Source organism: Tursiops truncatus, chromosome 3, assembly GCF_011762595.2.
Source record: "Tursiops truncatus isolate mTurTru1 chromosome 3, mTurTru1.mat.Y, whole genome shotgun sequence".
Classification (NCBI taxonomy): domain Eukaryota; kingdom Metazoa; phylum Chordata; class Mammalia; order Artiodactyla; family Delphinidae; genus Tursiops; species Tursiops truncatus.
This window is the reverse complement of record NC_047036.1, coordinates 110,060,646-110,086,731: the sequence shown is the minus strand read 5'-3', so window position 1 is coordinate 110,086,731 and position 26,086 is coordinate 110,060,646. Positions and strand designations below refer to the sequence as shown.

General features: G+C 41.0%; 1 protein-coding gene and 1 long non-coding RNA gene across 8 annotated transcripts in view; both read left to right on the top strand.

Annotated features, from left to right (window-relative positions):
- Positions 1-26,086, top strand: part of ZCCHC10 (zinc finger CCHC-type containing 10) — a 49,370-nt gene that overhangs the window by 5,524 nt on the left and 17,760 nt on the right. For 4 of the 6 annotated variants that reach the window (XM_073802521.1, XM_073802523.1, XM_073802522.1 and 1 more), the window contains 3 exons: positions 1,572-1,626; positions 16,963-17,096; positions 17,458-17,602. In XM_073802521.1, coding sequence (XP_073658622.1) covers positions 1,592-1,626; positions 16,963-17,096; positions 17,458-17,602 — 314 coding nt within the window. In that variant the 5' untranslated portion in view covers positions 1,572-1,591. Of the gene's footprint in view, positions 1-1,571; positions 1,627-4,746; positions 8,597-16,962; positions 17,097-17,384; positions 17,603-26,086 lie in introns of all 6 variants that reach the window. The other 2 variants (XM_073802524.1, XM_073802525.1) reach the window with 2 other exon arrangements.
- Positions 17,609-23,815, top strand: LOC141278321 (uncharacterized). 2 transcript variants are annotated; one of them, XR_012330851.1, is made up of 2 exons: positions 17,609-17,778; positions 23,488-23,815. It is a non-coding gene; the product is annotated as an uncharacterized lncRNA (long non-coding RNA). The 2 variants fall into 2 exon arrangements; XR_012330852.1 differs by lacking the exon at positions 17,609-17,778 and adding an exon at positions 17,787-21,366.

Genomic DNA, 26,086 nt, shown 5'->3' with positions numbered 1-26,086 from the left:
TTCTTCAGAAATGGATGACTGGCCCTTTAAGAATACTATTTAGTCTATTAAATATGGCCATATTTTGTGCCATTTCCACTGAAGGCAAGAGTTATTTTTGAAAAGAGCAATGAAAAGATCCCAGCTGAATATCCTTACTTGATTCAGTAGTTTGTGCCAGTGAACAGAGCTTGGGATATCTTTTTTTATTGCAATAGTACTAGCACTTGTTTTGAGAAGTCAGGAAAGCGTAGTATATTCGTCTTTCTCATGTCATCTTACCCCTAAATGAGATGAGATCCAGGGCCCCAAGAAGGCCCCATCACACTAAAAGATCTCTTCCAGTCATTTAGAGTGTCAGTAGAGTGACAAAAATGCCTCCATTAGGGCTTCTCTCTTATGTTCTTTCTTAGGGCTTCTTCTCTAAAAGTAAAATCCCCTTCTAAAGCAGAGAGGACACAGTGACAATCTGGCATCTCCATGTAAACAAACAGAAAGTAAAACTACGTGGTTGAGAGGAAGTTCATGAATGAGCTCCTCACTCCACCCCCTGCCCCCCACCTCTCAATCACACACACATAGCACTCAGCCTTTACTTTCAGATCCCTTAGGTGGGTTACTTTCTCTAGAATTTTCAGTGGAATTTCCTAAAGCACTGAAATATTTGAGAGCTGCTGGTGCTTGTGAAGCAAGGCTGGGCACTTGCCCTGCCTCTGTGAGAAGTAGCTCCCTTTGACTAAAGGCGTGGTTGCTGGTAGCAGAGACATTCTGTTCCCTCTATAAGAGGCAACACAGTGTAATGAAGCAGTAATAATTACAGCTGTGATACTGGTACCAGAAAAGACAAGGACAAACAGAAATAAAATTCCAGAAACATATCCAAGTATGAGAATCCAGTATATGATACTTGGCATTTCACACTAGTGAGGGAGAGGTGGTGTTGAGATATTAGCTAACCATTTGGGAAAAAAATTTTAGATCCCTACCTCAAACCGTATGCAAGAATATATTCCTGATAAGTCAAATACTTAAAGGTTTACAAATTAAGTTTCAAAAATAAAAACATAGACATATGGGAACATATGTTTATGTATGACTGATTCACTTTGTTATAAAGCAGAAACTAACACACCATTGTAAAGCAATTATACCCCAATAAAGATGTTAAAAATAAATAAATAAAATAAAAACATATGATTACCAGAAAATAAAGGTGAATATATACATTATATATATTTATGCAACCACACACACACATAATGATCTTTTGTAAGGACAACAACAAAAGACAAAAACAGTAAAAGCAAAGATAGAAAAATGAATGCAGAAAAGACCGTAAACAAAATGAAAAGCAATAAATACAAAGTTCAAAAAGATTACCGCCAGACTGTAAAATTAGCTAACTTAGTTAACTTGTAAAAGATTGTAGAAGATTGATATCACAAATGGTATTTGTTTGGGAGAGATGCAAATGATTTCTATCTGGTAGAAAAGATACTCCCAAAGATTATGCTTTCATTGCCCTGTAGAACAATAACAGGTTTTGTATTTAACTTAGCAATCTAATTTCAGCATTGTTTCTTTCACTTCAGGATCTTGAGTTCTCCATTGAATGATCTTTACTCTCCTGCTGGTCTCCTCACTGAGGTAAATAAATCACTGACATAGCCTCACTATATATATTTGTATGTTTTTAACTTTTTAAAAATTATATACTTTGTCCTGAAAAAGTTAAACATAGAATTACCATATGATCCAACAATTCCATTCCTAGGTATAAACCTAAAAGAATTGTAAACAAAGACTCAAACAGATACACATACACCAATGTTTACAGCAGCATTATTCACAATAGCCGAAGTGTGGAAACAAGCTAAGTGTGCACCAACAGATGAATGGATAAACAAAATGTGGTATACACATGCAATGGAATACTATTCAGCTATAAAAAAGGGATGAAATTCTGATATATGGTACAATATGAATAAACCTTGAGAGCATTATCCTAATTGAAATAAGCCAGTCACAAAAGGACAAATGTATGACTTCCTCATATATGAGGTACCTAGAATAAGCAAATTCATAGAACATAGAATGGAGGTTACCATAGGCTGTGGGAAAGGGTGAATCAGAGTTATTTTTTAATGGGTACACAGCTTGGGGTTTTTTTTGGGGGGGGTAGCGTTTTCTGTTGTTTTCTTTTTTTAGAAGATGTTGGGGGTAGGAGTTTTTTAATTAATTAATTTATTTTTGCTGTGTTGGGTCTTCGTTTCTGCGCGAGGGCTCTCCCCAGCTGTGGCAAGTGGGGGCCACTCCTCATCACGGTGCACGGGCCTGTCACTATCACGGACTCCCTTGTTGTGGAGCACAGGCTCCAGACGCGCAGGCTCAGCAGTTGTGGCTCATGGGCCCGGTTGCTCTGCAGCATATGGGATCCTCCTGGACCGGGGCCCAAACCCGCGTCCCCCACATCGGCAGGCAGACTCTCAACTACTGTGCCACCAGGGAAGCTCTCTGTTGTTTTTGTTTGCTTGTTTTCGGCCGCGCCGGTGAGGCTTGCTTGATCTTTTTTTTTTTTAATGAATTTATTTATTTATTTTTGGCTGTGTTGGGTCTTCATTGCTGCGCGGGGGCTTTCTCTAGTTGTGGTGAGCGGGGGCTACTCTTCCTTGTGGTGCACAGGCTTCTCATTGCGGTGGCTTCTCTTGTTGCAAGCACGGGCTTTAGGCACGTGGGCTTCAGTAGTTGTAGCATGTGGGCTCAGCAGTTGTGGCTCACGGGCTCTAGAGCAGAGACTCTAGAGCACAGGCTTAGTTGCTCCACAGCGTGTGGGATCTTCCCAGACCAGGGTTCGGACCTGTGTCCCCTGCATTGGCAGGTGGATTCTTAAGCACTGTGCCACCAGGGAAGTCCCGGCTTGCTGGATCTTAATTCCCTGATCAGCGATTGAACCTGCGCCCTCGGCAGTGAAAGCACCGAGTCCTAACCATTGGACTGCCAGGGAATTCCTAGGTACACAGTTTCTATTAAGGATGATAAAAAATGTTCTGGAAATGGATAGTGGTAATGATTGCCTGACATTGTGAATATACTTAATGCCATTCAATTGTATACCTAAAAATGGTTAAAATGATGAATTTTATGTTTTGTATACTTTCCCACATTAAAAAATTTTATTCTTTGACAACAACTTGGGAAGAAATATCCTTAAGGTATGTGACATCAGGGACTTCCCTGGTGGTCCAGTGGGTAAGACTCTGCGCTCCCAATGCAGGGGGCCCAGGTTCAATCCCTGGTCGGGGAACTAGATCCCACATGCATGCTGCAACTAAGAATCCCGCATGCTGCAACTATGAGCCTGCATGCCACAACTAAAAGATCCTGCATGCCACATTAAAGATCCCACGTGCCACAGCTAAGATTCAGTGCAGTCAAAATAAATATTTTTTTTAAAAAAGGTATGTGACATCAAATATTCTTTATATATACATACTTGTCGTAAGTCAATCATAAAAAATGGACCAAAGATTAGAAAACAAAGTTCACTAAATAATAATACATAAGGTCCCACAAGCCACATGGTGCAGCCAAATAAATAAAATAAAATGGTTTAAAAGAAAGAATAAGTACAAATGACAAATAAATATAAAATGTTCAACTTCACCTGGGATTTTTTAAAATGTTAATTAAAACAACAGTGAAATTCTATTCTTTATAGCATATTGGAAAAACTATATGATATAAAACAAACTGCAATACACCTTACTGGCAAAGGTATCAGGGAAAATATGATCTGGTTCTGTCGTTCTAGAGAGCATTTTGGGAAAAGTGTGCATACTCTGTGACAAGAGTTCTACTTCAAGGAATATATCCTTACAAAATGATGGGCAAGCATACTTCCCCTGTGTATACAAGAGAGGGAGTATAGTAGACTACTTAACCCTACAGCCTGGGCTTGAATACCAGTTCCAAGTGGCTTATAGTCTACAAGCCTCAGTTTCCTCACCTACAAAATGGGGGAAATAATAGGACCTACCTCATAAGATTGATGTGACACATAAATAAGACAGTTATTATAAAATGTACATTACCTGACACAGAGCATATGCTCAAGAAATATTAGAGGTGGTCGTTACTGTTGTTGCTCTAATAGGATATTGTGTGAGATTTTTCCCAGTTGTCCCAGAATTGGTGATTAGGGCCCACAGGTGAGAACAAAGAAGTGAAAACTAACCTGCACCCTTAAGAAAATTGCCAGTAATTGGAGCCAGGCAACTCCCCAAGAGACTAAGCAGAAACAGGCTAGACATTACCAGCCTCCTCCCTACTCCAACCACCCCACCCTTCCAGGTCTCTGTAGAAGTGAGGAGGAGTGAAGGGCACTTGGTGATTTGCTTTGCGGGGAGTGCAGAATTACTTCATGATGAGGAGGGATTTTCTCTTCCCAGCAGGAGAGAGGCAGAAGGTGCTCTCTCCAGGGAAAACAAATGAGAAGGGAGGCTCTTGTAAAGACTGGAGAGAGGTACATAGGGAGGGGAGACCTCCATTCCATGCCTTAGTTGGCCATTTGCTGAGGCAGCATGCTAGCCAGTTTCCCCCTTTGAACAAAGGAGGGGCAGATATGAACAAAAGAAAAGAAAACTGAAGACAGCAAGCTATATGAAGGGACCAAGAGAGGAAAGTAATATGGTGTGACAAGGAAATAAGTATTCCCCCTGGATCTACCGCACGTTAGAAGAGGTGGCTGAACTTGAACTGTTTCACCAGACCCTACCCAAGAAGCTGCTGGCTGGGAGAGACCCTTGCAACAGGAGGCAGCAGTTGAGAAGGAATGGTCAAGCTGGAGCTGGGATCCCCTCATCAGGGAACTATGGAGTAGGAGGCCCAGAGGGGTCCTCCAAGGACATCTATCCTGGACATGTGCCACACAGTGGGTATTAGCACAGAGACCCATCAGCATAGACTAGAGAAACAGGGACAGTCAACAGAGAACCTTACAGACACACTCAGGCAAGTATAAAACCTTTTGATTCCAGATTTCTATTATTTGAAGCTAAAAGTATCTTAATATACTTCTTTCTCTGTAGACCCAATTTCTCTCTCTTCATGTACTGGCTGCCTGTCAGCTCCGAATGTACATGTTTCAAGTCCAGCCCTATGCAGAGATGAAAACTGAAGACCTTCAGTTCTATTATAAAATTCCCAGGTAATGGTCCAGCTTGGCTCAGTCAAACTGGTTCAGTCAGGTATACCTGAGAATACAGGGTCACTAATCCCAGTCTCAGAAGACTGTGTCATCATGAGCTGGAAAGGCACCCCACACATGTCTCACAGTGTTGATGCAGTGGAAGAAGATGTTGTCCCAGAATCCTAGAGCACTGAGGAATCCAGATAGTCCTGGGTGGGCTTTGAAATAAACATTATATATATAGGGGAGGGCATTTACTATACTTCACTTTCCAGAGAGCTTCACAAGGTAATGTGTAGGGACTGTGGGAGTTTGGAAGGGCAGAAGGAACTGGATCTGAGAAGAAATGAGAGAGGTCATTGATTGCCACAGAGAGAGAGAGTGGTCATGTCATCTACAATGTGACCACCCTTTACAGCAGCCCATAAATCTTCAGTAAAATCATGAGCCACTTGGTGTGATGGGATTTCTGGTGGGCACATGAAAGGGGAATGCAACTTCATAACCAGGTGTGACCTGGGGCAGGAACCTAAGAGGAATTAAACCGCTAGAAGAGTAGAGTAGTCTTTGAATTACCCCAGACCCTGGATATCAAAGCCAGGTTTACCCAATTCTCTAAGTGCACTGAAGCCTCTAGGTGACAACTGGGTTACGATTTTAATGGCAGGGAAAAAGAAGGAAACCACAAAAGATTTCACCAATAGCAGCGTGATTAAATAACCTGTGATTAAATTAAATCTGGCTAACTATCAATACAAGTTAGAATCCTGATCCTTCACAGGATGGGGCTTCTGTGCTTTTTCTGCAGTTGGCCTGGTGAAATGGAGCAGTGAGGAATTTCAAAACTCGCGGATGTTCTTTAGATTCTAAGACTTCTAGTCTATATTTGCTTCTTTGGAATCAAATTTCCCTGGAACTTTATTACAATGGTCTATTTTCTTACCATACTGATTCATATACCTTCAAGCCTTAAAGCTCTTAGATGGTGGGAGCAGGGATTTCTGTGACCTCTAGCCCACATTAAGGCAAATTGGGCTTTGAGGGAGAATGGGAGAAGTGGCAAGTACTCTGAAAAAAGTTGTCGAAAACAGAATGAAGGGACTTCCCTGGTGTCGCAGTGGTTAAGAATCTGCCTGCCAATGCAGGGGACGTGGGTTCGATCCCTGGTGCAGGAAGATCCCATATGCCACGGAGCAACTAACCCCAAGCGCCACAATTACTGAAGCCCGCGAGCCACAACTACTGAAGCCTGCGTGCCTAGAGCCCGTGCTCCGCAACAAGAGAAGCCACCGCAATAAGAAGCCCGTGCACCGCAACGAAGAGCAGCCCCCACTCGCTGCAACTAGAGAAAGCCCTCGCGCAGCAACGAAGACCCAACGCAGCCAAAAATAAAATAATTTTTTTAAAAAAGAAGAAAATCAGAGATATAATTTAAAAACAGCCCCACTTTCTAAATGCAATAAGTATCTTCATGTAAAAATTATTGGGATTAAAATTCACTTTGAGGGAGTTCCCCGGAGGCCTAGTGGTTAGGATTTCAGGCTTTCACTGCTGTTGCCCGGGTTCAATCTGTGGTCGGGGAACTGAGATCCCACAAGCTGCGCAGCGCAGCCAAAAAGGAAAAAAAAAATTCACTTTGAGGATTTAGCAATGATAAAAAGCCCTTCATATGGATGCTAAACAGACTTACTGGGGTGATCATTTAGTACTATATAAAAATACAAGTCATTATGTTGTACACCTGAAAGTAATACGTGTCAATTATACCTCCCAAAAAAAGTCCTTCATGACATCTATTTTTAAATAGATTCATGAAACTTCACTGAAGAAAATGGAAAAGAAACAGAATAGTTAGTTTTTTTATTTGTTTGTTTGTTTGACCATGACATGTACCTTGCAGGATTGAACCCAGGCCATGGCAGTGAAAGCGCTGAATCCTAACCACTAGACCACAGGGAACTCCCAACAGTTAGAATTTTTAAAATGCAGAGACAGGGCATAAATGTTTTGTCACAAAAATAATCCTGGTTCAACATGTAATGAATGGAAAGGTGTATAATACCTAAAATGGAGAAGATTTACAAATGCTGGTAATACTTGGAAATTTGAAGCAACTCTTAACAATGTCTGGAGTTGATTCAAATTTTCCAAATTCTCAAAAGATTGCTAAAAACCAGATGGTGCAAAAAGAAAATCTTTATAGCAAATTTACCCATAGCAAGTACAAGAAAAGGATCTGTTGACAACTCCAGAGCCGTCTTGAACTTGAAGCACTATATAAAGTGCTTCTCACAAAAAATTTAAGTGCTCTTAGGATGTACCTCCTTTTTTTTAGAAAGAGGCTATCTTGCCGCTCTTATTCATTAAAAAAATGTAATTACTATTTTCTGTTTTGCTTTAGACACCACATAAACTGAATCTTGATTTAGTATTTTTCTGATTAGCATTCTAATGAAAAATGATTTAGAGGTATTTATTTTTAAGTATTTTGGCCAACTTGGGTTTTTTCACTAGTAGCACTAGTAACGTGGAAAAAAATTTAAAAAGCTTTTATCAGTTGTTTTATCTATCACAGAAAGGAGTGTTTGGTATGGTAAAATATTACTCACTTCATATTTTTTAAACCTTAAGATATACATTCAAAGACAATACTAAATTTTTACAAATGTTTAATCTATGTACACATAAGGACCTAAAAGTAAATTCTGTGTTTTTCCATATTTTTTACATTTACCAGAAGTAAAACTTTTCTTTAAAAGTCAAAAACTTAAGAAACAATTCTGTCTAGAAATAATTCTGCCACAACTAAGAGTTTGCATGCCACATCAACTAAATCCCACATGCTGCAGTTAAGACCCGACACAGCTAAATAAATAAATAAATAAAATTCTCGAGAAACATTGTCCATGATATTTTAAAATGTGTTAGAATTAGTTAAGTTTCAGTTGTGGGACTTCCCTGGTGGTGCAGTGGTTAAGAATCTGCCTGCCAATGCAGGGGACACGGGTTCGAGCCCTGGTCCAGGAAGATCCCACATGCCGCAGAGTGGCTAAGCCCGTGTGCCACAACTACTGAGCCTGTGCTCTACAGCTCACGAGCTGCAATTACTGGAGTCCACGGGCCCACGCATCGCAACAAAGAGTAGCTCCCGCTCGCTGCAACTAGAGAAAGCCTGCGCACAGCAACAAAGACCCAACACAGCCAAAAATAAATAAATAATTTTTTTTTTTTAAAAAGAAAACCTCAAACATCTCTATACGTAGATAGTGGAAAGTAACATGCATTGTTTTCTCAATCTCTATTTTAAGTTTTTCCGTAATGAAAATGGATCATTTGTGTTTTAATAAAGGCAGGAGGGGTGTGGTTTCAAGACTCGAGCTCAAACCGGGATAAAGTCATTTTTGCCTCAGGACCCACGTCGCAGAAAAGGTACACTAGAGGGGGTGGGCGGCCAGAGACATTCGATGAATGAGGGTATGTCTGGAAGAAATATTAGATCATCATTCCAAATTTCACATGAACTTTAATAAATCAACCATCATATATCTGACCTTGCAATTAAAATGTTTGGATTTAGAGCACAGAAGTTTATATCCTCCTCACCAGAAAAGGGAGAGAAAGAGAGCTGAGATGGGTATTTTCATTTCAGCTAGTTTCCTTTGTGTTTTTTTTGTTTTTTTTTCCTTTGTTGTTGCTATATGACATTTCTATTTTAAAAAAATATTTAAATATTTATTTATTTATTTTTGCTGCTCTGGGTCTTAGTTGTAGCACACAGGACCTTTTTTTTTTTAACATCTTTATTACAGTATAATTGCTTTACAATGGTGTGTTAGTCTCTGCTTTACAACAAAGTGAATCAGTTATCCATATACATACGTTCCCATATCTCTTCCCTCTTGCATCTCTCTCCCTCCCACCCTCCCTATCCCACCCCTCTAGGTGGTCACAAAGCACCGAGCTGATCTCCCCACACAGGATCTTTTAATTGTGACATGTGAGCTCTTAGTTGTGGCAGGCATGCAGGATCTAGTTCCCCAACCAGGGGTCGAACCCGGACCTGGGAGCACGGAGTCTTACCCACTGGACCACCAGGGAAGTGCCTATATGACATTTCTAAATGTTTGGCCACCTGTAGGCCTTTGTAAAACACGTTACCTCTCCCACTGTTGTCTACTTGTGAAAAATTTTACATGGAAATATCTTATGAAGAGGTCCTGTTATAGGATATAATGTACAGCTTTTGTTTTTTCTGCTCAGCATTCATTCCTTAAAGTATTCCTCTGATCTTCTTCATTCTGGTGGCTTGCTAACTGTGGGATCCCACCCCCTACCAGAGGGATGGGCACATCTCACTAAGAAGCCAAGCAAACTCCTACAAGGGAACTTCACTGTTGAAATGAGGCACACAGGTACCACAGGGGGTTGGACCTGATCATCTGCTGGCAATTGCCTAAAAAGGTAGCACACAAGCTCCTATGACTAAGATCTGGACTTTTCTGGTTCAAGGCCTTCTCAAGGCTGTACTTCCTCTTTCTAAATTATGAGCCAGCCAATAAACTACTAATAAAGTCTTTGTTTATTTAGCCAAAGTTTTGTTTTGTGTTTCTTGCAATTGAATCCTAAAATATATAAGGGCATTCATTCTATATTATCGCAAAATACAGTCATTCCTCAGTATCCTCAGGGGCTTGGTTCCAGGACACTTTCCAACGCCCCCGAAAAATCCGTGGAGGCTCAAGTTCCTTATACAAACCAGTGCAGTATTTGCATAAAACCTACACACATCCTCCTGTGTACTTTAAATCATTTGTAGATTATTTGTAATACCTAATACAATGTAAATGCTATATAAATATATACATTTATATAAATTTATACATTTATACATTATAAATGTATAAATTTATGCATTTATACATTTATATAAATGTAAATGCTATATAAATATACATTGTAAATACATGTAAATACTATGTAAACAGTTGCCAGTGCAAATTCAAGTTTTGCTTTTTGGAACTTTCTGGAATTTTTTCCCCAAATATTTTCATTCTATGGTTGATTGAATCCATAGATACCCAACCTGCAGATAAGGAGGGCTGACTATAAACAAAACTGGCTAGAGGGGAAGGAGAGTTGTATAATGGAAAAAGCTCAGGGCAGTGGGCCTTGGATAAATCACTTAACAAAGAGGTCTGAGTCTCAGTCCCTTAATTTGTAAAACGGGGATCCTCTGGGGGCAAGGCACAGAAACTTGACTTGAACCATCTTAATCACAAAAGAGATTTACTGAAGGAAGGCTGTGATAACCCAAAGAATCAAAGGAAAAGGCAATCAAGTCTAGGTAGGTCTTTCTGTCTCTCTTCTCTACTTCTCTCAGCATGTCAACTTCCGTTTCTCCTAAACCAGCAAATCCTGGACTCAAAAGCACACAGCTTTATATCACAGCAAGGCATGTCATCAAGGCCCAAGGACCCGAGCAGCTGTGTATGAAGATGAGAGAATACGATACAATTTTTGAGTATTTAGTTTTCAAGCCCCCTTGGAAAGTGGAAATAATTGAGGAAGGCAGCTCTTAGCCCACTCCAGGGAGCTTTAGGCACCACTCTCACCCACAAGCCCAGAGGTGGATGGAAGGGCCATCCTTTTTTTCATTTGGAGAACCAGAGCCTCATATCCACAGAGGCCCGAATGGCTTTCCACCAGTCCCCTTGCATGGCCACTCCCCTTTACAAAACAAATGGTCTCCCTGCTCTGAACCTCTCCCTTACTTAACCAAGTTAGTCAAATTCTCTTATCCTACTGGAAGGAGAAGAGCTCTTTTTGTGGTACGCAAAGGCATATGAAGGAAGAACCCACATTTGATTTTGCACCAGGGTCCAATTTTACAGCACTTTTTCCTGAATAGTTGCAATAACTAGTTGTAAAACATAATGAAAGGGCAAAAACCTTTAAAGTTGGTGGATCTGTTCTCTCCCCTCTTCCTGATGCTGGTGGAGCTAGTTTCCATTGTGGTTAGTCTCACATTCTTATGAAAACACATTCACCAACTTCTGGTGCAGGATTGTAACAGGGACGAACTAAATGGGACTCCATGTTGGATCTGTTTCTTTGACTGTAACCTTTGCTCTCTGTTGCTTTTGTTATTATAATCATACATAATGACCTGCCACAGGGAACCCTGCCCCTCTGCCTGAATGTTAAAGTGCCTTTGTTCAGGTCACAGGGAGACAATCTGACCCTGCCCACCTGTGAATGGCTGCAGAAAAGAAGAAATTAACACATCCCCTTCCCGATGATGGCCAAGCCAGATAAAACTAATGCATTACCTTTTTACTTTACTTCCTCACCTCCTCCCTCTCTCTGTTCTATGAAAGAAACTGGCATCCAGACCCCGATAAGATGGTTTTTGGGAGACCCTAGTCTGCAGTCTTCTTGGTGTGCCGGCTTTCCGAATACAGTCGCTGTTCCTTGCCTCAACACCTCATCTCCCGATTTATTGGCATGCCGTGCGGCGAGCAGAGTGAGCTTGGACTCGGTAACAGGATCAGCTACATAATATATAGGGCCCAGTACAAAATTAAAATGTGAGACTCCCTGTTCAAAAGTTATTAAGAATTTCAAGACAGCAATAGCAAAGCATTAAGCCAAGTGTGGGACTTTTCTAAGCACAGGTCCCTGTGGAGTGTATCGTTTCCCTGCTCATGAGGTGGCAAGCTATGTTCTGTGCTCAGCTCTCTAACCACAGATGCTCATGAACCGGTCAGGGCAGGAAACAACCATCCTGACCAAAAGCAACCCAGTTCAGAGATGCAAATCTCCCTCCAGCACATCCATCCTTTTACATCCACCTTTCCCCCACATCTTTCTTTTTTTTTAGTCAAAAGTTCATAGCTTTATTTATAACAACCAACAACTGGGCATGCTCTATGGCACATCAACAAGTTAATGGATAAGCAAGTTGTCGAATAGCAATAAAGTTGAGTACAAGTTAGCATTAAGAATTAAACTATCGGGGCTTCCCTGGTGGCGCAGTGGTTGGGAGTCCGCCTGCCAATGCAGGGAACACGGGTTTGTGCCCCGGTCCAGGAAGATACCACATGCCGCGGAGCGGCTAGGCCCGTGAGCCATGGCTGCTGAGCCTGCGCGTCCGGAGCCCGTGCTCCGCAACAGGGGAGACCACAACAGTGAGAGGCACGCGTACCACAGAAAAAAAAAAAAAGAATTAAACTATCTATAATTGTAATAACTTGGGTGGATCTCAATATGATTGAGTGAAAAAAGCATTGTTAAAAAGAACACTGTATTATTCCATTCATATAAATTTTAACCCATTGCAAAGTATCTACAGTGACAAAAAGCTGATCAGTGGTTTCTGAAGGATGGTGACAGAGGGGTGGTAATCAGGAATTACAGTGTTGCATTAAGAAACTTTTGGTGGTGATAGATATGTTCATGATCATGATTGTGGTGATGATTTCAGCCTTATAAAAAGCTTATAATATATAAAATATTTTATAAATATCAAATCTCATCTTCATACACTATAAATATATGCAAGTTATTGTATACCAAACCTCAATAAAGCTTTAAAAAAGTGTATTGTCCCAAAATGAATATATCATGGAAAATAAATACCACATAATAAAATGTGCCTTTTGTCTATGTCTCCTACTGTTTTCTAACATTGAGTTATGAAATAAATCCAACTTTGTTTCACAGCAGCATAGTGTCAATTAAAATCATTAGCTGAGGTAAGGTTTAATTCTCAAAACCAGTCTTTCAATTTCAGTTTCCTTTTCTTTTTTTTGTTTTTTAATTTTTTTTTTATTGGGGTATAGTTGTTTTACAATGTTGTGTTAGTTTCTACTGTTCAGTGATGTGAAGTAGAGTTCCCTGTGCTATACAGCAGGTTCTTATCAGTTATCTGTTCTATACATATTAGTGTATATGTGTCAATCCCAATCTCCCAATTCATCCCAACCCCCCTTTCCCCCCACATCTTACATAACTATAAGACACTTGGTGGAAGCTTTCCTAGGATAAAAGGATAGTCTGCTTAAGTCTTAGTAGTGTTCATTTTTTTCCTTTTTTTTAATTGACGTATAGTTGATATACAATATTATATGTTACAGGTGTACAGTATAGTGATTCACAAATTTTGAAGGTTATATTCCATTTATACTTATTATAAAGTATTTTCTATATTCTCCTGTTGTACAATATATCCTTTTTTTTTTTGGCTGCATTGTGCCTTCGTTGCTGCACGCGGGCTTTCTCTAGTTGTGGCGAGTGGGGGCTACTCTTCGTTGCAGTGCACAGGCTTCTCATTGTGGTGGCTTCTGTTGTTGTGGAGCACGGGCCCTAGGCGCGGGCTTCAGTAGTTGCAGCACGCAACCTCAATAGTTGTGGTGCACGGGCTTCGTTGCTCCGAGGCATGTGGGATCTTTCCAGACCAGGGATCGAACCCATGTCCCCTGCATTGGCAGGTGGATTCTTAACCACTGGACCACTAGGGAAGTCCCGTACAATATATCCTTGTAGCAAACCTAATAGTTTGTGCCTCTTAATCCCCTACCTCTATCTTGCCCTTCCCCCCTTCCCTCCTAAAGTGTTCATTTTTGCCAGCTAGAAATTACTTGCAGCTTTCACAAGAGTTTTAAATTTTTCTCAGCTTCTACCCATTAAGGTTTACAGTACTTAGTGTCTGAATTTTAGCCTGGGCCCTCTGGACAAAGTTGTGAGTCCCTCAAGTCCATGGGCCTCAATGGGAAAGAGCTACATTGGCTTGGTCTTGCCGTTGAAAAAAAAGATTTTTTTTTTTTTTTGGCTGTGTCGGGTCTTAGTTGCGGCGCACGGGATTAGTTGCCCTGCATGTGGGATCTTAGTTCCCTGACCAGGGATTGAACCCTTGTCCCCTGCATTGGAAGGCAGATTCTTAACCACTGGACCACCAGGGAAGTCCTGAAAAAGCAAAACATTATTGTATTGTGTGTGTGTGTGTGTGTGTGTGTGTGTGTGTGTATCTGGCCCCTGTATCTAGATGCTTTCAGTTAACTCTTGTAGGTTTTCCAGGTGTGCAAACCAAATCACCACAAAAAATGTCATTTGCTTCCTCCTCTCTATTTCTTATATCTTATTCTGTCTCTTGCCATTTTACATTTGCTGTAGTGCAATTTCCTTCTTTTTTTTTTTAAAGCTCTTCCTGAGCCATTTGTTTCCTTTTTTTAAAATTAATTAATTTATTTATTTTAGCTGCTGTGGGTCTTCACTGTGGCACGAGGGCTCTTCATTGCAGCCCACAGGCTTCTCTAGTTGTGGTGCATGGGCTCTAGAGTGCAAGGGCTCAGTAGTTGCGGCATGCGTGCTTAGTTGTGGTATGTGGGATCTTAGTTCCCCAACCTGGGGTTGAACCTGGGCCCCCTGCATTGGGAGTGGGGAGTCTTAACCACTGGACCACCAGGGAAGTCCCTGCAGTGCAATTTCTTTTAAAATTAGCTGACAAATGGGAATTCCCTGGCGGTCCAGAAACTCTGCGCTTTCAATGCCAAGGGCCAGGGTTTGATCCCAGGTCAGGGAACTAAGATCCTGCAAGCTGCACAGTGTGACCAAAAAAAAAAAAAAATTTTTTTTTTTTAAAGTTACCTGACAAATACATCTTAATATCGTTTTGTGGAAAACTTGAAAGTTTGTGAATAAAGTTCATCTAGAAAAATAAATACCTAGGAGCAATAAAGAAAACTGAGGAAAAGAAGAATATTTAGGAGGGACTTGCCCTACCAGATATCAAAATATTCTATAAAATTATGGAAATTAAAGCAGTACAAATGCTGGCACAAACAGATCTTTGGAAGAAAACAGAATGTCCAAACAAATTAAATTTGTACATATTTAGTTATGAAAGAGTGGCATTTCAAGTCAATAAAGAAGTGATAGGGCTTCCCTGGTGGCGCAGTGGTAGAGAGTCTGCCTGCCGATGCAGGGGACACAGGTTCGTGCCCCGGTCCGGGAAGATCCCACATACTGCGGAGTGGCTGGGCCCGTGAGCCATGGCCACTGAGCCTGCACGTCCAGAGCCTATGCTCCACAACGGGAGAGGCCACAACAGTGAGAGGCCCGTGAACCGCAAAACAAACAAACAAACAAACAAACAAAATATATATATATAGCCATAGGGACTTCCCTGGTGGTCCAGTGGCTAAGACTCTGCACTCCCAATGCAGGGGGCCTGAGTTCGATCCCTGGTCAGGGAACTAGATCCCACATGCATGCTGCAACTAGGAAGTCCGCGTGTTGCAACTAAGCGTCCATATGCTGCATCTAAAATATCCTGCATGCAGCATCTAAGACCGGGGCAGCCTAAATAAATAAATATTTTTTTAAAAAGAGCAAAATGTATAATCTATCAAAATTAAAAATTCACATTTTTAATGTGTTAATATTAATTAATTAAATTAATTAATAAAATTTAAAAAATAAAATTAATAAAATTAATTTTTATTATAAAAATTTTTTTATTATAAAAAATAAAATTAATATTAATTAATTAATTAATAAAATAATTATTTAATTTAATTAAAATTAAATTTGATGATTTAATTTTAATTATCAAAATTAAAAATACACATATCCTTTGACCCAGCACTTTTACTTCTAGGAAGTCAAGTTACAGAAACATGGGTGAGTGCTTAAAAATCTGTTCATTCCATCTTTGTGTTAAATGATGTAATTGTTCAACAACAGGATACTGGTTGGATAAATTGTGGAATATCCATGTAATCCATATAACATAATACATGAAAAGAATGAATTGGATCTGCATGTGCTGATATGGGAAAAGATGTCCATAAACACAGTGAGGAATGAACAAAGCAAGCTGAGGAACAGAACAGAGAGTAAGATTCCACTTTTTAAGGAACAAGATGTGCACAAAGGTTGCATGACATCACCTTCTCTAACTCCCATTGCTGAATCACTCTTTACCCCTTACGCTAAATTATTTTTCTTTAGAGTATTCACACACGTTGGACATTGCGTTTGTTTATTGTCTGTAGAAAGCTCCATGTGTACAACGACTTTATTTGTTCAATGCTCTGCCTTCAGTTCCTCAAACATTTTAATTGAAAAACATAAATTAAAAAAAATGAATGGAGACACAGAAACATACATACATATATATATTTCAAAAAGTTATCTATACGCAGACCTACTAGAGAATGGACTTGAGGACACGGGGAGGGGGAAGGGAAAGCTGGGACAAAGTGAGAGAGTGGCATGGTCATATATACACCACCAAATGTAAAACCCATAGCTAGTGGGAAGCAGCCGCATGGCACAGGGAGATCAGCTCAGTGCTTTGTGACCACCTAGAGGGGTGGGATAGGGAGGGTGGGAGGCAGGGAGATGCAAGAGGGAAGAGATATGGGGATATATGTATATGTATAACTGATTCACTTTGTTATAAAGCAGAAACTGACACACCATTGTAAAGCAACTATACTCCAATAAAGATGTTAAAAAAAAGTTATCTATATTTCAAAGACTGGATTTAAGAGAATAAATTTCTATGACTGACACTAAATACTAAAATATCCTTAATTAATATTTGTATAATCTTTTTCCAGTTGAAAAAGCAGTTTTACCTATATAGCCTTATAACATCATTATGAAAAATATAAACAACATATATTTGCATTTTATAATTTGCTAAAGTCATTCTTTCTCTTTTTCTTTCTTTTTTTTTTTGCGGTACGCGGGCCTCTCACTGTTGTGGCCTCTCCCGTTGCGGAGCACAGGCTCCAGACGCGCAGGCTCAGCGGCCATGGCTCACGGGCCCAGCCGCTCCGCGGCATGTGGGATCTTCCCGGAGAGGGGCACGAACCCATGTCCCCTGCATCGGCAGGTGGACTCTCAACCACTGCGCCACCAGGTAAGTCCTAAAGTCATTCTTTTTCAATTGATGGTCCCAATCTTGTTGAACTCATTCCTTTTTATTTTGCTATCCAAACTACTTCTAGTGTCCTGAACAATGCAGTTTTATTCATTTATATTTATATTTATATTTATATATAAATTCATTTGTATATAAAGATGGATAGATGGATCCCTCATTCGAGAATGTTCTTCTCTGACTCTCCACGCAATATACGTGGACCCATCCTTAAAATCCCTCATTCTGACCGATCAACCTGCCTCATTCCTCTCCCTCAAACTACAGACGCACACAGGAAACACAACAGACCAGGCCCTAACCACTACTTGCCCCAAAAGCTGACCCATTAACTCTCCAGGCCCGACTGGTCCCGCCCACGCCTACGGCCTCCGGGGTTCTAAGTCCCCGCCCCCTCCGAGGAGTTTCCCAAAACCCAGCGCGGCAGGCCTCAGCCGCGCTAAGATGGCGACTCCCATGCATCGCCTCATAGCCCGGAGACAAGCGTAAGTTAGGGCCGGAGTCGGGCCGCTGGGCGGGCTGGGGGCGGGGAGAAGCGCGTCAGCCGGCTAGTGAGCGGGCGACGGTATGCGGGGTCGGTGTGGGATCCTCAGCGTGGTCAGGCGGAGGTTGGCCGTTTTTCTCACACGTCGCCTGCCCGCGAGGGGCTCGGGCCGGGGCGGTAAGTTTGATGTCTGTGGATTAGCGATTTCGTGGAAGACGGCTGCGTAAGACCGCTGGGCGGGACCTAGGGGGTGCCTGAAGAGAGTCTCGTGTTTGGTTCCCGCGAAGGGAACGCCCAGGAGTTGGTCGCTAAGAGTTCTATGCCCCTTTGCCAACCCGGCCGCCCACCCCACGCGTGACCGGGCGAAACCTGTAGCCCTCGTCCAACACCGCCTACTCTCGCCGACGTAAACCTTCAGCTTCCTGTGCAGCCTCCAGCCCACTGGCTTTTCCTGCCCCATTCCTATCGCCTTCCCTAGGAACAGCCTGACTTTTCTGTCAAGCTCTCTTCTCACTTTCTGCCATTCATTCTCCAACAAATATTAATTTATGCATTACCTATCGCTCTATGCCGGTATTTGGGTGTAAGTAAAAAGAGGTGTTCAAGACGGAATCCCTGCTTTCAGGAAGCTTACATTCTATTGGTGGAAAGAGTCGATAAACTAAGCATTTTAAGTAAATACAGTTGATGATAAGAGCTTTGAAGGAAATAAGAGGTGATGGAAAGAGAAAAAGGTACAGGTTAGGTTGGTTGGACTGGAAAGGCATCTCTGAAGAGATGGTATTTGAACAGAGATCGGAAATGTGAGAAAGGAACCAGTCATGAGAGGATTTGGGGAAAAAGCACCCAGACTAGCATAATTGTTTTGAGACAGCAAAGAACTTAGTTTTTAAGAAACGAAAGATGGCCATTGTGGATAATGAGCGAGAGAGAATAGCACAAGAGGTTTTCTGTGAACAGATAATGCAGGAGTTTGTGCCAGATGTCCCTTTCTTGTGAAACCTTTTTTTCTTCTATCAGTCTGCATACCCAAACAACGTCCGACACTTTTTCACTCTGTCAGCTTTTCATGGCATCACCATTTGCCCGTTAATAATATATCGCTCACAGTCTGCTCTAATGTGTATATTTATATTTCTTTTTAAATAAATTTATTTATTTATTTTTGGCTGCATTGGGTCTTCGTTGCTGCGCGCGGGCTTTCTCTAGTTGCGGCGAGTGAGGGCTACTCTTCCTTGTGGTGCGCGGGCTTCTCATTGCGGTGGCATGTCTGGTTGGAGAGCACAGGCTATAGGTGTGAGGGCTTCAGTAGTTGTGGCATGTGGGCCCAGTAGTTGTGGCTCACGGGTTCTAGAGCGCAGGCTCAGTAGTTGTTGGCGCACGGGCTTAGTTGCTCCATGGCATGAGGGATCTTCCCGGACCCAGGGCTCAAACCCGTTTCCCCTGCATTGGCAGGCAGATTCTTAACCACTGCTCCACCAGGGAAACCCCTGTATTTCTTTTTTTCTAATTAATTTATTTATTTTTGACTGTGTTGGGTCTTCGTTTCTGTGCGAGGGCTTTCTCTAGTTGTGGCAAGCGGGGGCCACTCTTCATCGCGGTGTGCGGGCCTCTCACTATCGCGGCCTCTCTTGTTGCGGAGCACAGGCTCCAGACGCGCAGGCTCAGTAGTTGTGGCTCACGGGCCTAGTTGCTCCGTGGCATATGGGATCTTCCCAGACCAGGGCTCGAACCCGTGTCCCCTGTATTAGCAGGCAGATTCTCAACCACTGCACCACCAGGGAAGCCCTGTATTTCTTTTTATATTTATATTTTTTATTCTAAGAGCCCTGATCCTTCTCTTCTCCCTTTCATCAGACTACCTCTTATGCCTGATGAGGTTCCTTGAACATAAGGATAAAGACTTAAGGAATCAGAATGAATTAGTAGTATGCTTGGTGGAGGAAGAAGGCTTTGAAGTCATATGGTTCTGAGATCAAGAATGGAGTAACAGTAATACTTAATAGATGTGCAGTAAATGATGTCACCAGGGTCTAATCTCTCTCAGGTTTGCCCTTTTGGGTGTTGGTTCCATACTTGGTTAGATCACTCCTTTGGTCCTAAGATGGCTGCAGTATCTAGGGTCCTTTATATCCTTTCAGCTTCAAGTTGATAGCATCTCATTGTCTAGGTTGGGTTACATACCCTACCCTGAACCATGTCTATGGGATTATGAAGCTTTGATTGACTTGGACCTCATTCTCTTCCCAGGATAATTGAATGGATCCTTATAAACCAATGGGTGGTAAAAAAATAAAATAAAAATAAACGAATGGGTGGGTAGGTCAGAGGAGGTAATGATTGCTAGATTGACAAAACCAACCAATGTCCACTTAAATATGAAGCTGAAAGTAAGACTTCTGGTGCTTTTAACATAAGTTTTGGAGTATCACACAGTTAAACAAATGTTCTATTTCTGCAGTATGCTTGTATTTGGTACATGAGCTACACAGAAGTAAAAGACAATCTTAGCTTTAGGAGCTTCTAGTCTTACTGGAAAGAAAACATGGTGTATAATGAAACCTGTCATGGTTTGCAGACTGTCGGGACAATTCCCAGGGAGTTGGAGAGGGAGGGCCTTTAGAGGCAAGGGGAGTCCAGGAGAATTTGGAATATTTTGGGGGGGGGAAAGCAGACGAGGAGCCTTTACTTTTCATTTTATATTCATCAAAAAGATTTAATTTTATTTATAAAGAGCATATAGCACTTCCATAAGAACAAGTCTTAAACTACAAGTTATGAGAAGTGAGAAAGTACTATTGACATTGTTTTTAAAAGTCTTTGGACTAAAGGAGGAAAGGGGGGAAATTTGAACTTTTCATTCAGCAGATCTTTCAGGGATCTGCTGAATGAATCAGATTTCACTTTGAATCAGATTTCACTTTGAATCAGATTTCAATCAGATTGAACTTTGAATCTGATTGAATCACTTTGATTGAATCTGATTGATTCACTGAATCTGATTGAATCACTTTTTTTCACTTTGAATCAGATTTCACTCACATATAATTATATGCAGCATGAGAAGATAGGAGTGAGTTATAGAGCCCTATTCCACTCTGAATGTGTTTAAGGCACTTGACGCATGTGATTGCTCCCCAGCATAACAGAGATTTTCCAGGTGACATGGCTGTACTGCTGCTGGTAATCTGAGAACCCCTGGCAAACAGGAGTGGTGCTTAAGGACTGGAAGTAGGCAAATGCTGTTTTGATTTTCAAAGTGAGAAGGGTAGATTCCACAAACCAGACCAGTGAACTTGATATCCATTCCAGCCAAAATTCTGGCTCGATTTATTAAATACGTGCAGAAAGAAAAGCCAAGATCATCAGGTATCAAGTCATTACAGATTGATACCCTTTTTGCCTTTTAGGTGTTTGGATTTCAAAAAGCCATCTTGAAAAGTCTCTCACAATATTCTTGTGAAAACAGAACAATTAGGTACATCAGTTGAACATCATGGACAAAGAGTATTGTTTAATGGGTTTAAGTAAATATATAGCGGTATCCCATGGTGGCCTGCAGAGTTTGGTCCTCAGTTTGGTCTTGTCAACATTTTTATAAATGACTTGGATGAGGACACATGTGCGTGTTTATCAAACCTGCAGTTAACACAAAGCTGAGAGGGATAACTAATACAATGGATGACGCAATCCCAATCCAGAAAGGTCTTGACAGGCTGGAACTCTATGTTGAGTCTAACAAGAAGAAATTTAACAAGGGTAAAAGTAAGTATTGTAATAGTATTTTTTAAAAATTTCCATGTCCAACTGTTTGTTGCTAGTATATTGACTTTTGTATGTTGACCTTGTATCCTGTGACCTTATTAAACTCATTTAGTAGTCCTAATAGCTCCATTTTGGATTCTTAGGGATTTTCTAGGTAGATAATCATCATTTATATTATATTTTTTGTTTATTTGGTATGTACATTTTTAAGATTTTTGTTGCATATTACCAAATAGCCCTTCAGAAAGTATCTGCAACTTACATTCTTACCAGCAATTAAGAATGTGTATCTTACTACATTTAGGGGTGCCCATTCTCCATCTTTGCCAACAATCGGCTTAAAAAACAGCTTTGCCAATCTGGCAGAAATGGTATCAAAGAAGGTGGTTTCACCCAAAAAGGCTGTACCATTAAAACACTTCCTTAAGCCTTAGCTTAGAATATAGAAATGGAATATTATTAAATAGGGTATTCAGGGCTTCCCTGGTGGCGCAGTGGTTGAGAGTCTGCCTGCCGATGCAGGGGACACGGGTTCGTGACCTGGTCCAGGAGGATCCCGCATGCCACGGAGTGGCTGGGCCCGTGAGCCATGGCCGCTGAGCCTGCGCGTCTGGAGCCTGTGCTCCGCAACGGGAGAGGCCACAACAGTGAGAGGCCCGCGTACCACCAAAAAAAAAAAAAAATAGGGTATTCATTTGAAAAGAAATAAATGCTGATCTTGTGTTTATTTTGAAATTATAGGTGTGCCTCATTCAGTATTCTATCTGGAAGATTTAAGTATTTTTAGGGGTGTTAATGTTTAGAACATCATAGGTGGGCTTCAGGTATTGGTGAATGTTTTGTTTATAACAACAAAAAGCAAACTCCACAGTGCTGGTAGATAATATTTTTAATGGCTGTGATCTCAGGTTATAAGTTTCTTAATATTGGGAAAACAAACTATGAGTTGGAGAAGACTTTATTTCCTTGATTCTGAGAGGCTTCCACACTCCTCCATATTTTCATTGTTAGGAAATATTGTGAAAGGCTTTGAAATGGATTAAAAAATAAAGATTACTGGCTGATTTGTCTAATTCCCTGTCCTGGCTAGTGACTCTGTGAGGGCCTGTGCCTCACTGTCTTTGATATATATATATATATGTTTTGGTTTTTGTTTTGTTTTTTAATTTATTTTTGGCTGAGTTGGGTCTTTGTTGCTGCGCGCAGGCTTTCTCTAGTTGCGGCGAGCGGGGGCTACTCTTCGTTGCGGTGCGCGGACTTCTCATTGCGGTGGCTTCTCTTGTTGTGGAGCACGGGCTCTAAGCACGTGGGCTTCAGTAGTTGAGGCTCACGGGCTCTAGAGCGCAGGCTCAGTAATTGTGGCCCACGGGCTTAGTTGCTCCGCGGCATGTGGGATCTTCCCAGACTCACGGGCTTGGTTGCTCCGCGGCATGTGGCATCTTTGCAGACCAGGGCTCGAATCCGTGTTCCTTGCATTGGCAGGCGGATTCTTAACCGCTGCGCCACCAGGGAAGCCCTCTTTGAGCTATTTTAAAATGACTCTGTAAATTGTAGAAAGCTGGTAGAAAAGATTCTTACCCATGAAAAGACAGTACAACTGATTCTTGCCCTGTGTCTATTGACCAGTTTTGTTTGGGTTTTTTTTGACCAGTTTTTAGCTATCTGTAAATTCGTTTCCTGTGTTCCTGATTGCTCATATATGTGTGTTGTTTGGATTCTGTTTTGAACCAACTGCAACATCTTACTGGTTCCCTTATTAATTAATGATTAAATAAAACCTTTGACATGTGTTCACTTTATATTTATATGAGAGTCATGATTTTACATTTTTTACTAATTATCCTTTAATGTTTTTGAATTTATTATTTCTGGAATGCATATCACAATTGTGTATATATTAAGTGTGTTAGTGGTTCTTTTTGCCTGAAAAGTGGGCAACTTAATATTAAGTCCATAGAGTGTTTTATTATTGATAGCCTTAACAATTTGCTACATTACACATTCAGATAAGCTCTGAAGTTATAGTCGTGGTTCTGGCAGTTGCTTACTGAAATTTATGAACTATTACTATTATGGTAAAAAGCTGACTCTTCTTTATTATCTTTCAATACTACCACTCAGGACTTCCCTGGTGGCGCAGTGGTTAAGAATCCGCCTGCCAATGCAGGGAACGCGGGTTCGAGCCCTGGTCCGGGAAGATCCCACATGCCGCGGAGCAACTAAGCCCGTGCGCCACAACTACTGAGCCTGCACTCTAGAGCCAGCGAGCCACAACTACTTGAGCTCACGTGCCACAACTATTGAAGCCTGTGCACCTAGAGCCCGTGCTCGCAACAAGAGAAGCCACCTCAATGAGAAGCCTGCACACCACAACGAAGAGTAGTCCCTGCTCAGCAACGAAGACCCAATGCAGTCAAAAATAAATAAATTTATTTAAAAAAAGAAACTACTACTGAGTAGTATTTCCTTGCTTGAAACATTAGTTCTTCATGTTAGGATTGGCTTAATTTTTGAACAAACGCTAAAAATAAATTACTGTCAAAATTACAGAAGCTGGCTGATGATGTGGGAATTCATTAATGAAAAGCATACTATAAACAATATATGTCCTCTTAAACCCTTGCCTATTTAAACAGTCAGTCATTTTAGAAACATTTACTGAACACCAATTATGTGTTCTCCAGGGATAAAAAGGTGACTGCTCTAGGTCGAAATTAAGAATCTAGCATCCCATCATGCAACCATGTTTTGAGAAAATTTAAATTGCCATGTTTCGTTAGTCCAGATAATTGATTAGCCTAATGTGTGGATTGATATTCACAACTCCCATTTATTTGTCTATTACTTTATGCCAGATTCCTTACTGCTTTCTATACAAACATCCCAGTCTGTAGAATGGGGATATTGTTCTCAAACTCATTGGGTTATCATGGGGATTAGATGTATTTATGTATAAATACTACTTAGCTAAATTCCTGGCACACAGTAAGTATAAACCACGGTTATAGTCTTATCTAATTCTCACAATAACCTAGTGAAGTAGATATTATCCCATTTTTTAGAATAGAAACTGAAGTTCAAAAACTAGCTTGCTAATGAGCCTAAAGCTGTGTAGTGAAAGAGCCAAGATTTTAAAAAAATTTTATTGTTGTGAACTATAACACATCTACAAAAAAGTTCAGACAACATAAATATGTCCTTAATAGGTAATGTTTATAATTCTTTTTTTTTCTTTTTTTTTCAATTTTTATAATTCTTAACCCATGTAACCACTACCCAGATCAAGTATTTAATAAAAAATTGCCAATATACTAGATGCCACCAAGCTTTCCCAATCACAACCTCCTCCCTCCTTCCTAAAGTAACCACTATCCCAACATTTATGGTAATTACTAACTTGCTTCTGTTCTGTGCTTTTACCATCTAACTATTCACTAGAGTTTAATTTTGCCTGTCTTTAACCTTTACACAGAATCAGACAATTTAGATTCTTTTGAGTTTAGCTTCTTATATCTAAGCTCCATCTGAGTTATATTAAGCTGGAATTTGTTCATTTTTATCACTATGAAGTATTCCAGTGTATTCTATACCACAGATCATCCATTCTTCTTTGATATTATTTCCAATTTAGAGGATTTTACAAATCTTGTTGTTAAGAATATTACTATAGTTCTTCCTCTTCCTCTTCCCTACTTGAACAAGTCAGTCCTAAAGCCATGAGGTGGTATAGATCCATGCAGAGGACTGACTTGGCACTGGAGTATTAGAGCTGAAGGGGAGTAACTAGGGCATCCACACAGGGACGTGAACTGGCGTGCAGTGCCAGCAGGGTGCAGAGGGCATCCAGTTGAGTGAAGGTCCAATGCAGGGCACCAGATCCCAAGCAGAGTGAGGGGGGTTTCCACACAGGGAGGGCCATTTAACACAAGTTGTCACCCTAGTGGGGAGAATGTCTCCATGGGGGAGGGGAGGTATAATTTGATGTGGGGTGGCACAGTCTAAATAGAAAGAGAAATGAGTTCATGTGAGGTGGACTGGCCCGGCAGTGGAAGTCAGAGCCCAAGCAGGGTGAGGAGCATGTTCACATGGGGAGTGTGGGAGGACAGCAAAGGGCAGAGTACCAGAGCCCACATGGAGTAAAGAGGGCATCTGTAAGGGTGAGGGGGCAACAATGGGCAATTGGTTTCATAAGACAGATTGACCAAATAACTAAATCTGTTAAGGATAATGGGAGCCAGATTTCTCACTGAAGGAGGAGGAGGTATGGGGAAGGAGAAAATAGAGTAAATTCTGTGAAGTTGAATTGGAATTAAAGGTATCGGTATGAATTCATGGTTTTCAAAATATATAGTTAAATATAGCTGTAGATGTGTGTATTTGATACATGGATAGTAATGTGTGTGTTGTTCCCTAGCTCTGTCCACTGAGGGTAACTGGGAGCAGCAACATTCCAGTTACAGTGAGCACATGTGTGCCCTGATCTTGACTCTGAATGTCATCAGGGTTCCATCAGGCTGATTTCAGGCCTGGAAAGGCCTGATTTTAGGACAGGGAAAGTATAAGATGAGCCTGGAATTTTTTGTTGTACCAGAAAGCAAGGAAGTGCTCAAAGAATGAAGGAACCATGTCAAAAGAACACAGAATCCAACTTGGAGGGATTCCCACTGACCAAATCTAGGGCAATCTGAGCATCAAAATAAATCATGGTAATGGATAGTAA